Source organism: Phyllostomus discolor, chromosome 3, assembly GCF_004126475.2.
Source record: "Phyllostomus discolor isolate MPI-MPIP mPhyDis1 chromosome 3, mPhyDis1.pri.v3, whole genome shotgun sequence".
Lineage (NCBI taxonomy): Eukaryota > Metazoa > Chordata > Mammalia > Chiroptera > Phyllostomidae > Phyllostomus > Phyllostomus discolor.
The window spans coordinates 121,602,058-121,618,253 of NC_040905.2; the positions used below are offsets into that span (position 1 = coordinate 121,602,058).

The 16,196-nt window shown below is 41.6% G+C and overlaps 1 protein-coding gene across 1 annotated transcript in view; it reads right to left on the reverse strand.

The window, feature by feature from the left end:
- Positions 1 to 16,196, reverse strand: part of SLC5A11 (solute carrier family 5 member 11) — a 56,861-nt gene that overhangs the window by 18,579 nt on the left and 22,086 nt on the right. Inside the window, exons 5-9 of the mRNA XM_028516242.1 lie at positions 13,325 to 13,429; positions 11,992 to 12,051; positions 5,557 to 5,661; positions 4,291 to 4,396; positions 1,741 to 1,821 (exon numbers count right to left, since the gene is read on the reverse strand). Of these exons, the coding sequence (XP_028372043.1) occupies positions 1,741 to 1,821; positions 4,291 to 4,396; positions 5,557 to 5,661; positions 11,992 to 12,051; positions 13,325 to 13,429 (457 nt within the window). The remainder of the gene's footprint in view (positions 1 to 1,740; positions 1,822 to 4,290; positions 4,397 to 5,556; positions 5,662 to 11,991; positions 12,052 to 13,324; positions 13,430 to 16,196) is intronic.

Here is a 16,196-nt window from a genome sequence, read left to right on the forward strand (position 1 = left end):
CCCAAACTTTATTTACTCTTTTGGCTTCTTATACTGTTATGTGTTAAAGTATTTTCATACTGTTTTGGTTTCTGTCAATTCCTTCTATTTCTTTTGCTCTGTGAATCTTGCCGCAATGTCATTTAATACACAAGGTTATATCTCCATTGTAAATTTGCAATTTTTAAAAATAAAGTGACTTTTCCCTCTGTTTAATGTTTTTTTGCCTTATGCTATACTTTGTTTTATGTGTGCCACTTACAAATTATATAAAGTTGAATTTTCTGCCCTGGCTGGCATAGCTCAGTGGATTGAGCACGGGCTGGGAACCAAAGTGTCCCAGGTTTGATTCCCAGCAAGGGTACATTCCTGGGTTGCAGGCCATAACCCCCAGCAACCGCACATTGATGTTTCTCTCCCTCTCTCCCTCTCTCTCTCTCTCTCTCTCTCCCCTCCCTTCACTCTCTAAAAATAAATAAATAAAATCTTAGAAAAAAAATGTTATTTAAAAAAAAAATAAAAAAAATAAAGTTGAATTTTCTTAACCCAAACCATAATCCTTGAGTTTTGTTTTGTTTTTCTTATTTGATGGCTCCAAATTATCAATTCCAAAAATCTTAGAGAATTCCAAACAAGATAAATATGAAAAATCATATATTCCCATCTAGACCTATCACATGAAAACTGCTGCATATCAAAAATAAAATAAAAGTCATGAAGGCAGCCAAAAGGGCAGGGGGAGCCCATGCTGCGCCGAGAAGAATAGAGGTAAGAATTATAGCAGACCACTCCAAAGCTATGCAAGCCACAAAACAATAGAGTGGCATCTTTAAAGTGCTTGGAAATAAAAATAACTTATAAAATTATACTCAGCGAGAATATTTTTCAAAAATGAAGGAAAAATGGAGATGTTTTCAGGCAAACAAAAATGGAGGGTCCATTACCACAAGCCCAACATTATGAGAAATAAAGATATTCAGAAATAGTTAGAATGAAGGTTTATATTAATTTACAGTGTGTAAAACTTTTTTCTTTTTCTTTAAATCACTCTAGAAGATAGTAGACTGTCTAAAGCAAAACTTGTAGCATTGAATGGGGTTTATAACATGAGTAAGTGTGCAGCAACAACAGCACAAAACATGAGAGGGAGGATCTGGGAGTGCACTGTTGTGAGGCCCGGGAACTGCAACACTGTAATGAAGCAGTGCAATAAAGTCTGACGGTAGACTGAGATGATTATTGAAAACCCTAGGGCCAGCACTAAAATAAGCCATAAATGAAGAGAAATGGAACCAGAGTACAAATGGAACAAATAAGCAACTGGCAAGATAGTAGATTTTCATTTAATCCTATCAATAATGATATAAATGGAATTAACCTAAAGACACAAATTAAAAAGAGATCATCAGATTAAATTTAAAAAACAACTATGTGGTATCTACAAGAAACCTGCTTTAAATATGATACAGAAAGGCTAAGAGTAAAATGATAAAAAAATACATACATATATATCCTTTTTATTTATGTATTTAATCATTTATCCATCTTAATTCAGAAAGAGCTATTAATTTTGACTTTAAAAACACAGCAAGTTTTTGTGATAAGCACAGCTTTCCTTCTGCTGAAGTAACCATGCCTCAAGCAGCAAGGCCCCAGGAGTAAGCTTTTGACAGCAGGGTTTGCTGATCCCAGTGGTGAGAACAGATGTCCCTGCTTGAAGGAGGTGCTGCCATTCACCCAAGTGACCGGACACCCACTTACTGTAGCCCATCAGGGTGAGCGCCCCTATAAGCATGATCACAGTCTGCAGGGCATCAGTGTAGATCACAGCAGCCAGGCCACCTGGGGAGGGAGGGGACAAGTACTGATGTGAGGGTCAGGTGCTCTGACAGAGAGGACTTACTCTGGGCCACAGAGGGTATCTGAAAGGTCAAGACTTGACTGTGGAAATTGCTCAGTGTTAATTGTCTGCAAAGATGGCCACAATAACTCTTGTGCATGCCTGTTTTGCCGTGTGACTTTGCTACTCCTTCCATGTTGAGGTGAAGTTGATTTCTCTACCTCTCAAATATGGGCTTGGCCAAATGACTTACTCTGATGGACAGAACGTGGTGGATGTGATATTGTGCAGCTTCAAGCTGAGGCCTCAAGGGGGCCTTCAGCTTCTGTTTTTGCTCTGCTGGTGCCCTGAGGTCCACCATGCTTCCTTAAGAAACTTAGTCTGCCTAGTGGAGGATGGTGGTCTGCATGGAGGGAAAGCCTGGATGGTAGCCCAAGCAAGCCACTAGCCAAGTGAGTGAGGCCACCTTGTCCCAACATCTGTGCCAGGTGCCATCCGGCTACAGTTCACCTGAACCAGGTGAGACCAGCAGAACCACCAGCAGCAGACAATCTGTGAAGTGAATTGTGAGCAACAAAGAACCATTGTTGTTTTAAGTCCCTAAATTTGTCAGTGGTTGTTACACAGTAATTTCTGAATGATACAGAAAGTGATGCTTAGGCCACAGTCCCCAGGCCCTGAATACCTTTGTTTTTAACATTGGGAAAAGAATATGAGGGCTTCAGAGTCCTAATACGCTTCCTGAACAGGGTCGTGGTGGTTGGCCTCGGGGGATTGTTGTTGGTTTTGCCGCCTAGAAAAATCTTTGTAATAATTCTGGACAGAGCAATTTTTCTAGTATTTTCCCTATATCACCTTCTCTGCTTCTTCCCCAAAGGGTGGGGACACATCTAATAGACACACGTTTGCTGCTGGGCAAGGTCACTGCGCCATAAAAGCCATGCCCATGGGTGTGGTGTTCTGTGCTTCTCCTTCCTTGCTAACAGGAACAGGAGTTTGTCCCAAGTGGGGAAAAGTCTGGCCTACCTTCCAGCCCCAGTTCTCTGCTGTCCTCCCATGCAATTAAACTGCACGAGTGTGGTGAGATCCTGAAGATTTGGTACCACTGAAACCCACCATCATTTCTACACTAACATTTATGGAGCATTATCATGTGCCAGACACTATATTCAGTATTTTATTGGATATTCACTAACATCTGGTGAGTGCTCCCACGAAGTTCTACATGGTGAAATACAGAGGCAAACAGGACAATAGTGCATTCCCTGTCTTCACAGAGCTTACAGTCTAATGGGGGAACAGACCCCTAGACAAGGAAACGTGAAGATAAATTGGCAGCTGTGACTGGCCCTTCCTTTCCTATGGGCTCCAGGCACAGAGTTTCTCTTAGTGCTAAAAATAATCAGCCAAGATCTTTCAGTATCAGAGGCCTTTGGATTGTTAGATTTGGTCACTTTTCTGTTTGGAGCCCCCAGCAGTGTTCCATGGCACTTAGACATCAACCCAAGCTCAATTTATGTCCTTCTAGGCTCAGGTGCCAGCCCTTTGTTCCACCACTTCGCCTATTCAGCATGGTGCCGGAGTGGGAGGTGTCACTCTCACCCCAGTTTGTGTGAAGTGCACCCCTGCAGGTGGGCAGGACATAGCCTGAACCATCTGCTTGCTCAGCTTCAGCCACATCAACCCCTCTTGTTGTCCCTCCAACAAGCAAACCATGTTCTCATCTCAGAGCCTTTACGCTTGTCTTTCCCTCTGCCTGGAATTCTCTTCCCCTAAACTTCTCATGGGTGTTTCCTTAATCACTTAAATCTGGTTCAAATATCACCTTAACTGAATGTTCCATGTAAAAAACATCCTTCTCCCATTTCTCTCCATCTTACGCTGCTGAATTTTCCTTCATAGCACTTGTTAGGTTATAATAATACACTCTGACATTGCTTATTGGTTTTCTTTCCTTTGGGGCAAAGATTTTGTCTGTCTGTTTACTGCTTCACTCTCTTTCCTAGCATGATGTCTGGAATATGAATATGTATCAATGAAAGGCAGAGAAGATGAGAGAGTATATTCAAAACCAGATACTGGTCAAGGCTGTACTCTATGCCAGCAGTCACTGTTCTAGGATGCCAGTCTAAGGGGGACAGATGAGGCTGCCCAGCCTCAGGCTCTAGTAGTTTATGACCTGATTTTGTTTAGTGCATGTGAGTACACATATTCAGTACCTGGTAGGTTCTCAATAAATAGGTCTTAAAAAACAGCTTGATACAGTTGTAGTGCATTTTTAGGTCCTCTACCTTATCAGGCCTTATCTTCATTAGGACAGCAGCCAAAAGAAATCATATTATTTGGGATAATGAAGTGAAGTTTAATGAGGTCAACAGAGTGGAACACCAGAAGATGGGTCAGGAAGAGATGGGGTGGCCCACAGTCCTTAAACACCACCCCTCCCAGCATCGCCCCTTATTCAGTCATACCTGCAACAGTGTAGACAGCTGTAATGACCAACAGCCCAGCTATGGCCAGGTACAGATCCAATTTCAAAGACTGCTGAATAAAGATGGCACCCGCATACATGTCCACCTATAGAAACATGAAGTGGACAGATGGAGGGATGGATGCATACATGCATGCATGGATGAGTGGATGGCTGGGGGATGGATGGACATGTGCAGCACAGGTTCCCCTAGCCTAGATTCAGGCCCCACCCTGACTCTGGAAAACACAGAAGGATCAGATAGTGTTGTTTCCTCATCCATCTGCTGCCAGAGTTTGGGTGTCAAACTGGACACCTGTGGGCAATTACATTCGAGGCCTCTTCCCTGGGCTAATACAACAACATCCTCAGTGGTCTTCCCATTTCTACTCTTGGTGTTGTTCCACCCCCTTCTCCACAGTGCACCTAATCAGATACCATCAGGGTAATCTCCTCCTTCTTCCCAGTTAAGCTCTTCAGTGGCTCTCTAGCCCCTCCATGGTGGTCTAAATAAATCAGTTAGGGTTGCATCCCAGGCCTGGAATGATTTACCTGTTGCTTGCTCTCATTTCCTTTATTTACTTCCTATTACCAGTCCTCCCAGGCACTCCAAAACAAGCCCTGTTTCCTTAACAAGTCATGTTCATCCATGTCTCCAAGCTTTTCCTGTTTCTAGCCCATCTTTTTGCAATGTTGATTCCTTTCTCTAAACTCCTCCACTGATGTAACTGCCCTCGTGAAGGCTTCCCCAGGTGTAGAGCCAGTTCCTGTTTAGATCAAATGGGACTCCTTTGCCCCTCTCACCCCCTCACATAGGACCAGCTCTCCCATCTCCAGCTGGATAAGATGACAGCATCCATGTGAGCTGGCCTGGCTGAGCAGCACATGCCTGGAGGCTGTGGTGCCTCTGCTCTTGGTCACTTTCCAGGAGCTCTGCCCATCCAAAGGTCAGGGTGGGGCAGGCTCATAGGCCATCAGCACATCTGATTAATAGCAGATCACTGCCTATCTCAGGAGGAAGACCAAAGTCCCATCCAAGGGCTCTTGGGAGTCCCAGTCTGACCTGCACCATCCTGAGATGTTGCCAAAGAAGCTTTGGTAGGAGGGGGTGAGGAGTCCTTCTCTCCACCCTTTCTCCTGACTTCCTCTGCCCTTGCTTACCTTCCCCCTATCCCTCCCATCTTTCTCTAACTTCCCTGAAGCCTGGAGAAAGTGAATGGGATGGAGACACTCCAGCAGGGGGCTGTCACCAACCTTCTCACCTTACCGAGATCTTGGTGAAGATGTAGATAAACAGGTAGAGCACAGCCAGGATGATGGGGATCCTGTTGCCACCAAAGCGTTTCCTGAGGTATTCTGGCATCGTGGTGACCTGGGGGCCAGAGCTGAGCTTTCACCACCCACCAACTCTGGGCACATGGCCTCATGATACCAGCCCTCTCCCCACTTTCCCCCATTCAAAAGCATATGCCTGGAGGGATTCTCAATGGAGGGCTCAAAAAAGGCAGGAGAAAATGGGAGCAAAGAGGTGGGGTGTGGAGGAATTGGCGTTCTGTGCATGGGTATGTATCCAACTATCTTATTTCCCAAATGTGAGGCATTTGTGTATCCCATCCCAATTTCTGCCATCTTCACTATTATTAATTGACAATGTTTCTCTCCCAACCAACTCATGTTTTTATGTAAATAAATTGATCTAAAAAGGAAATTTCAAATCTGCACTGTAAATAGAAAAGATATCCTAAATTTATGAGCATCAGCAAAAATAAACATGAATAATGAAATAATTCATTAATTTTCTATTTTTTTTCTGGAAACTTATTGTTGCACAGCAAAGACTCTGAGCTCAGAGACTACTCATTCTTTCTTTCTTCCTTTTTAAAGATTTTTAAAAATTATTTATTTATTTATTTTAGAGAGGGAAGGGAAGGAGAAAGAGAGAGAGAGAGAAACATTAATGTGCAGTTGCTGGGGGTTATGACCTGCAACCCAGGCATGTACCCTGACTGGGAATCGAACCTGCAACAATTTGGTTCGCAGCCCGCGCTCAGTCCACTGAGCTACACCAGCCAGGGCTTCATACTTTCTTTAAAAAGAAGTTTTTCGAGAAGCATTGGACAGAATTAAGGGCATACTCGCACCAACATGAGACTTTCCCCTGGCATTCATCAAACAGCTGACAGACTACAGAACAGGAAATAACTTCACTATGTGATTCACTGTCATTGGCCCCATCCTGAACATCTAAAATCATCTTAGTAATCTTCATTTGTTCATGTTTTAAACTTTGGGGAAATTACTTTACTATAAACCTTTAGCCAGATCACCACGAAACTGGGAACTCATAGAAAGCTATGCAGGCTCCAGAGATAAGAGAAAGTTCAGAGAACTCCTACACCAGGGAGGCACTGAATTAGGGACACTCCCTCATACCCTAGGGTGGGTGGTCTGAAGCCAGGTGTCATTAGCATATGGGAGAACCCCAAGTCTGAGCCATGTTGCTGAGAACCATTATTTGGGCAACACTTTTCTTGAGGTTTGGCATGTCCTTTCCCCATCTCCTCATTCCCATTGTACTCTCAGACCTGGGGTTGAAAAATGTCATATCTAGCTTCTGGGACCTCAAGCCAACAACTGTTCTTCCATAAGATGCTAGATCTTGGAAGGAAAAGGACAGAGTAATGATGGTATTTGTAGAAATGTTTACAGCTCCCCCTCCAGGGTGTTGTACTTATCTAACTCAGGGAGGAGACAAATGGGTGCCTGAGCACGTCGAATGGCAAACCCTCCATTCCAAGGTCAGGTTGTGAAGGCAGAAGAAGATGGGAAGGGAGACTGGGAGACTATCTGGGCAGACTTGATACAAGGACAGCAAGTCATAATGGTAGGATCTGGATGTTCAAGACTATAAGGGGTGGTGTTCAGTATAAAATTATTTCAATTTTGATGTGTGCTTGATATTTTCTTCATAATAAAATATTCACAAAGATGAACTCCAGGAATACATGGACATTTTAAAAGAAAAAGAAGAAGAAGAACAAGGCTCTTCTCCTTCCCTCAAAAGGGCCGTTTGGGATTCTGACCCCCATGAAAGTCTTCCCTTGACCCTCAGATCCACTGCAAGGCCAACACAACTGGGATTTTTTCAGAAGAACGTTATTCTGAACTCTAATGCTCTATCAGGGAGTAACATACAGAAAGATTCGATCAAACCACATAGAATGAACACACTCTTGGTGACATGTATGAGAGTTAATTATAGAGAGCACATGAGGGCTTCGGCCCTTGACTCTCATCTGTGAAGGAAAAGCACCAGCTGGTCTTGTGTGGCTGAACTCCTTATCACTGGCCAGCCACTCTTACTATCTATCGACCTTTGTTTCAATCTCGGGACAGCAGCACAGCCTCTATACACAGGAAGTTTCTAATCAGCTAAGAAAGGAAGGAGGGATGAAAGTCTCAGAAGGTGAGAAACATTGGTATCTGGAAATCAAACTCCAGGGAGAACTGTGAAGCCCACTGACAGATGGGAGGCAGAGCCTAGGCTGCTTATTGTAAAGTACCCAAGAAGGTAGTTTGCCGTCAGTAAGGTTGCAAGAGACATGACAGAGGCAGAGATGAGGCTCTTCATACAGAGGGGGAACCACCCTCTGGTAGTTGTAGGGTGAATGATAACAGGAAACAGTGACAGCTGTCCTGGGAGATGACCACCCTAGCTCCTTAGGACCTCCATGCTGGTAGTTCCTCCCTCCCTCACACCCTCCTTATCTCCTGGGGGAGGAGGGTGGCAAGGGGACTGCAGCATCTGTGCATTTTCCCTACCACATCCAGATTGGGCCTCCCGTCCTCTTATAGAGTCTCTCACTCTTCCTCAGAAAGCCATACTCCTACTGCCTTGTGTCCCCGGAGACCTGTCCAGCACTCAGTGGGGATCCCAGATCCAACACCTGCTTCCTTTCTTCCCAGATGGTTCCCCAGTCTGGAAGCAACTTCAAAGACAGTGCAGAGAGCCCCACATGCCATACCCCACGCAGTATCCTACTTTGCTCAGCCCCAGCCACAGTTGGTCATTTTCCCTCAGCCACCTGTTTCTCTGACCAACACCCGAATCTTGTCACTTCCAGGCCCCCATTCACCTCTGAAACCCCAAATTTTTATCAGTGCAGCTCTCTCATTTGCTAACTTTGATGAACCCTGCTTTGGGACTTGGCCAGGATTTCTAGCCCTTAATTGGTACCTCTTCTTTTGGGTGTCAGCTTATTCCTCTTTTCAGTTATTTCTGAATTCATGTAAGACCCTGCTATTGAGTCATTTCTAAGATTATTTATTGCACATCTACTGCAGGCTAGACATTGGGAGAAAACAAGATGGTTCCTGCCTTCCTGGACCTTACAGTCCAGCGATTTTCAACCTTTTTCATCTCATAGCACACAAATTAATTACTAAAATTTTACAGCACACCAAAAGTATTTTATACACACACACACACACACCCCCTACACACATTTTGCCAATTTCACAATAGGTAGTTCATTCACACTGGACAGCTAGTGTTGTATTGGCCATTGTCACTTTTTTATTTGACAATCTGAGGGAAAAGAGGTCAGCTATTGCACGTTTTAAAAATTCTTGTTGCATTCTGGTTGAAAATTGCCGTTACGGTCCAGTGAGAGAGACACACTATCCAGTGAGGTGGTTCTCAGCCAAGGAAGATTTATACCTTCACAAGGAACATTTACAGTGTCCGTAGACATCTCAGTGGCCACAGTCTGAGGGATGTTACTGGCATCTAGTGGGCAGACACCAGGGTGCATGAGACAGCCCCCTACACAAACACACACAGCGAAAACCTGCCAGCCCAGCATGTCCCTACTGCTGAGGCTGAGAAACCCTGGTCTAGTGGGAGGTAAATTTTCATTTATAATAACATAAGCAAATGAAAAACAGCAACTATGGCAAATAAAGAAGAAGAGGGCTCCTGAAGGAGCTTTCTGGAAGAACTGTGGTACCAAGGAGGATTTGGAAGATGAATAGAAGTTAACTGTACTGTGAAGGGAAGGAAATTTTCCCAGTAAGAAGGGAAAGATCTTAAGGGTCTGGTGAGACAAGAGACTTTCAGGAACTGACACACAGCTGGTATTCAGCTCAATAAATGCTTCTTCAGTGAATGAGTAAAATGAACGAAATGATGGAAGATGCTGTGGATGGAGAGTATAGTTTATTTTTCATATTCACAAGTAAAATTGCTCTGTAATTTTCTTGATGGGTTGTATTAGCACTGTTCTATTCTCAAAAGATGATAGAAATCCATTCTAGGTGGTTAATTGGCTTAAATGTGAAAAGTTCTAGAAGATATATAGACAAATTTCTTTATGACCTGGGATAGGAAAAGATTTTTTTGAGACCAAATAAGGCAGGAAAAGGGGATAAATGTGACAAAATTGCAATTGGGATCTGTTTATGAAAACACCATTAAGAAATGAAAAAGCAAACCAAAAAAAAGGAAAAAGAAGATATTTGCAACACATATAACCACCCTCAAGACTTGTTTCCAGAATATATGAAGAACTTCTACAAATCAATAAGAAGCTATATGGCCTAATAGAAAAGTTGGCAAAGCTCCTAGACAGGTTACTTCCCAAAAAAGGAAATTCAAATGACTAGAAAGTAGATAAACAGAATTGGTGATTGAAAACCCAGTGAGACACTGCTACATGCCCACCAGATTAGCAAGAAAAGATCAAGTGATGGCTAGAATGTGGAACAACAGAACCAAGGGAATTTGCATGCACTGCAAGCTGGAGGATCAGTTGATAGAACTGCTCTGGGAGAAAGTTCAGCAGTATCTAGTTAAGCCAGATAAACATAGTTGATGACCAGGAGTTCCACCCACAGATATCTCTCCATAGACACATGTTTGTGCCCATCAGGACACCTGTATACAAAGGTTCATTTCATAGCAGGATTTCCATCACAGCCAAACATTAAGAATGGACAAATACATTGGGTGTCATTATCCTATGTAACACTCCATAGCAATGAAAATTAACACATTAGCTATGTGCAATGAAACATGTTACCCTGATTCCATTTATATATATATAAATATATTTTTAAATATATATATTTAAATTTTATATATATTTAAAATATATATAATAAATATATCTATTTAAAATATAATATATATATATTTATTTTTAAATATATATATATTTAAAAAGTAAAATTAAGCCATGCTGTTTAGTTATGCATAATTAAAACTGTAACGAAAAGCAAGGATGTGAGTGTGATGAATGTTGAGAGTGGAGGTGTTGACAGGTCCTGAAGGCACATGGGTGAGACTGAGAACATCTGATGTCTTGATGTGGGTGTTCATTTTACAATCATTTGTGAGGCTTTTAACTTGGGTTTTATCACTCTTTTGTGTGTACATTTTATTTCCCAGTAAAAATGAACTGGGTAGCTTTGTATCTATCTTTCTCGGCATGACATTTCTCAGCATGACAGGGCTTGGATACCAGCCCCTGCTGATAGACACGTGTCTGTTCCCTGAGTTTCTATCACAAACAGCTACAGCAGTCATCTCCAGCCTCTGTGCCTCTTCTCAATCTTCAGCCACATGAGTTCCTTCCTCACTCTCAGCAGATGACATGATCTGCTACTCACCATAGAAAGCAAAAACCATCACCTGAGAATGCCTGGCCACCCTACCTGTGAACTAACCTGTATCTCCACCATCCTTGATGTTTTCCCATAGTAGGTGCTCAATAAATACGTACCAATGCTTTGGCCCAGAGACCCTAGTGCTCCATCCAGTGCTGTTGCACCCCAGATATTTTGTCTATGCAAGAGCTAGTTACAGGGGTAGTGAGCAGACCGAGTCCCCCCCATCAAAGACCTCACTTATTTGGACTCAGTATTATCTCCAAGTGAGATTATTTATCCCTACATCATTGCCCTTCACATGGAGTACACTGCATCTGGCGCAAAATGATTTTAAGTGATTTCTCTCATCATAAAACAGTTCTTTCTACTTTGTGTATTTTTAAATTTTCGTAATAGAAAGTGAAAAATCAGTTATTGCTTTATAAACAATACTATAATATTGTATAATCTTGCCATGTATGACAGAACATCTAAAACAAAGCAAGTGACATCTAGACATTACAAGTAACAGGAAGTTGTCAAATAAGATCAGGAATGACATTTAAAAGTACTCTTTCAAAAATTCTAAAAAAGATTCTATTACCATTATTTGGTAATAAAAATTAAAATATTTCATACCTGCCAGAAATAACTCAATTATTATAGTTTTGCATAAAAAGGAGGAAAAACCACTAAATTGGATTTTTTTTTACTTAAAAGTAGTAATGTTATGGCTTAAGCATTTAAGAGAGACTGCAAGTTTTATATTTGTGTTTTGGCTTTAAAAAAAAAATTTCGGGCCCACATTTCTTCCAGTCTCTGAAAGCTCCATATGTATCTCTGACATCCATTACTAGGTGGAAACTGCTAAGGACATTTCCTAATTTTTTCACCTGTGCATTGCCACTCTCCAGTGCTAGGACCTCTTTGGTACTGTCTATTGGATGTCCACATTTGGAGGGACGGATGCTAGAGGGAAGGAAGGAGGGAATGCAGGCTTGTCCCTTCCCAAAGGGCTCCTCATTCCTGTGCACCCAATGCCCCTCAGACTCACCTGACCGGCAATATAGATGGGGAGGAAGACCCAGGCCAATATCAGCACAGAAAATAAGCCCTGCAGAGAAAACAGAGTCAGGACTCAGCTTCCACCCATGACTAGGTGCCCACCTGGATTTCCTCTGCACCCTAAGGTAACATGGTCAGCCTGCACCTCTGTGTCAGTCTCTTAGTTGCTGAATGGCTCACCTTCCCTGGACCATCATATTTCCATGTTTAAATGGGAGAAGGGGATGAAGTAGGGGCAAGTGGAAATAGACACCTTTTTGTGAATCCTAGCACAGTGCCTCATAAACCTCATAGCATCCCCCTTTATCCAAGTGTATTTCCTCCCCTTCTTTGTTAAAACAGGGCTGGGAGGCCCTGGGGGCAGTTCAGTTGGTTGGAGCATTGTCCTGACACACCAAGGTTGCAGGTTTGGTCACCAATCAGGGCACATACAAGAATCAACCAAAGCATGAATAAATAAGTGAAACAACAAATCTCTCTCTCTCTCTTTCAAATCAATAAATAAAAATATTTTTTTAAAAAACAAAGCTGTGAGGTCAGGTAGGCTAGTGGTGCTAGAATTCATACAGGTCTCTGAGGCCCATTTTTTTCACCTGTGAAATGGGAGCAGCAGAGCCTTACTGGGCTGTTGCAAGGAAATCGGTGAGATGATGTTTGCTAAGCACTTACTATACACCAGGCACTCCTTTGCACCTTTCACAAGCATTTATTCATTTAATCCTCCATGTGTCAGGTACTATTATTATCATTCCTATTTTATACATGAGGCTCAGAGAGGTTAAGTCACTTGTTCAAGATTACAAAACTTGTTAAGTATTGCAGCCAGAATATGAAACCAGTCGGTCTGGTTCTAGTCCGTAACCGAATCCTATAATATAATAATGTATGTAAAGTACTTAAGTCAGTGGCACAGAGTAAGCACTAAAAATTACTTATTATAAACATGAAGGTCACTTTAATATGTACATCCTCTCCCCCTCTGAAAATCATATCATGAATGAGACCTGCTACACAGAGAGTATGTACTATATCTCTCAGGTATCTGTGGAGTGGCAAAAAGGTCAGGAGCCACTGAACCACATAATTTTTGTGACGGCCAACTGGTATCTAATCCACAGAAACACCTTCCAGTCCTTATAGGCCCCCATCAAGCAGACTTGTAGATCAAACTGATTTTTGCTGACCAGGGTGCCTTTATGCTTCCTGTTTATCTTTTCATAAACTACCACTCTATTTTTAGAAGTGCAAGGCATTCACACATCTGCCCCCGGGATCTATCTCTTAGGTAGAGTGGGCTGTCCACTACATGGTAAAATACTCACATTGAACTCATAAGCAGCTACAGAAACCCCCGCAGCAGCACCTGACCCTGCCAGGCCTACAAAATGTCCACTTCCTATGTTGCTGGCAAACAAGGATGCACCCACCTGTGGGGAGATAAACAGGTCATAACTTGGAGCCAAGGTCTGGGGTACCACCTCTCTACCCCCAGTTCTTCCCATGCTCCAAAGGGACAAAGACAAAAGGAGATGTGGAGAAGACAGGGCTATTCCTAGCTTATCTGGAACTTTTTTTTCAAGTTAGAAAAGACTCCTTCCCCAGGACTCTTTTACTTCCAGTTATCATAAATTAGCATAATAAATGTGCATATCTGTGTTGCCCAGAATGTGAATTGTGCTAGGGTTGTGCAGTACACAACTTGAACAACTGTATGCGCCATCCCTGGAAGGAAGGATGGTATGTATTGTACAAAGTGCTTTACGATGAGAATCAAGAGGCTTGTGTTATTCCCAGATTTGCTTCTATCTTAGCAAAATAGAGAGCCCCCGCTCTGGTACTTGACCCCAATTCCTGTAAGACTGTACTTATAGGAATTGATCCCAGTCCCTGGTCTTAGTTGATTGGGCAAGATAAGCCTGGGCTCCAGGCCCAAGCTGGGCCAGTTGCATTTTCTCTGCTGGGAATTTGGACACCATTTCCCTTAGACTGAAGGTCCCTTAGACTGAAGGTATATAATTCATGGAGGTGTATGGGTAGCAGGGTGGTGGGTGGTGGATGGTGGGTGTTGGGTGGTATATTCAATAATGTACTCATCACTGCCATTTTGCTGAGAGAAAGAAGCATGTTGGAGAGATTCAGGGAGAGGCAGACCAGATGAGCAACAAGCAAAAGAGGGGTGGAGATATAGAGTAGAAACAGAGAGGGGACAGGGGTAAGAGGGAGAGGGGGACAGAAGTATCTGGGAGGGCTCTTGTGACTCCTGTTGACTTTCTAGTCTTTGGTTTTCATCTAATTCTATTCCATTTATCTATCGTAACACATTTTTTTTTTTTTATTATGGTCACTTTGTAGTAAATTTTGAAATTGGGAGATGTGAATCCTCCAACTTTGTTTTTGTTTAAGATTGTTTTAACTATTCTGAGTCTTTGTATTTTCATATAAATTTTAGGATATGCCTGTCAATTTTTGCAAAAAAAATAAGCAGCTTGAATTTTGATAAGGACTGTGTTGAATCTGTTGATCATGTTGGGAAGTATTACCATCCTAACAGTATTAAGTCTTCAGATCAGTGAACACAGGTTGTGTTGCCAGTTTTTTAGTCCTTCTTTGAGTACTTCCAATGTTTACATTGTATATGTTACACTTCATTTGTAAAATTTACTAAGTATTTTATTCTTTCGATATAATCGTAAATGGTATTTTCTTAATTTTATTTTTAAATTATTTATTGCTAATATTAAAAAATGCTGACCTTTTATATTGATTTTTATATTGACCTTATGTTCTACATTTACTGAACTCATTTATTAGCTATAGTAGTTTTTCTGGGTCAGTCAGGATTTTCTATTTTCAAGATCATGTCATCAGCAAATAAAGATAGCTTTATTTGTTTCTCTTCAACTGTAATGGCTTTTACTTATTTTTCTTGTGAGTTCCTCTGGCTAAAGTTTCCAGTAAAATGTTGAATAAAAATGGCAAGAGGGGACATTGTCTTGTTCTTTATCCTGGGGAAAAGGTTTTAGTCTTTTATCATTAAGTATAATGTTAAATGTGAGGTTTGTTTGTAAATGCCACTTGTCAGGTTAAAAACTTTCTGTTTCTAGTTTGCTGAGGTTTTTTTACTCATATAGGGGTGTTGGATTTTATCAAACATTTTTTCTGCATGTATTGAGATGATCACATAGTTTCATCCTTTATTATTATGTAATATGGTGTATTGTGTTAATCAGCATTTTTGTATGTTAAACCAACCTTGCATTCCTAGGATAACTCTCTCATGGTCATGGTGTATAATATTTTGTATATACTGCTAGGACTAGTTTGTGAGGACTTTTTAATCTATGTTCATAAAATGTATTTTTCTGTAGTTTTCCCTTGCAGTATCTGTTTGATTTTGGTACTAGCATAATATGTAACTCACAGGATGAATTAGAGAGTGTTCACTTATATTCTTGAGGAGAGTTTGTGAAGGACTGTTGTCTTCATCCAGTAAATTCAACATTTGGGCTTCTTCAGGGACACTTTCTACTGACTGCTCATTTTCATGTATATAGAACACTTTCTTATTTCTTTGCATGACTCATAATTTTTTGTTAAAAGTGGACATTTAAAATAATATCATGTGGCATCTGTAGAAATTTTATTGTTCCACACTCACCAGGGTTGATTGTTTTTGCAATTTGTTGTTGTTGCTTCTGCTCCAACTGTTTATTTGCTTAGAGACTTCCTTGAATGAATTCTATAAAGTCTGTATTTTTTATCTTGTGTGATCAGTAACATAACTTTCCACTTAGTTTAGCGGCCAGTTAATAACTAGACAGAATTTTCCTTTAATAACTGAAAGCAATAAGTCTACCAGTTTTTTGCCAAGAAGCTTTATGTGCATGTCAGGGTATGCTTTCAACACTCAGCTTGGACGTTTACAATTCTGTCCTAGTCTGCACTTCCTGTTTGTGCAGAGCCTCACCGTCAGCTGGAGGTGAGAGCTTAGGGTTGTTTCTAAGCATGTGCACAGCTCTACATACACATATGACCTTCTATATTCCCAGGAATATGTCAGAGCTTTTCAAAATATCATATGAATATCTCTTTATACAGCTTTCCTTTTAAGTGCCCTGGTTAGCCCCATTGTATGCCCCAAATGTTATTGTTGCCTCAGGCAGCAGCAATGGTAAACAACTGCCACTGATTGTT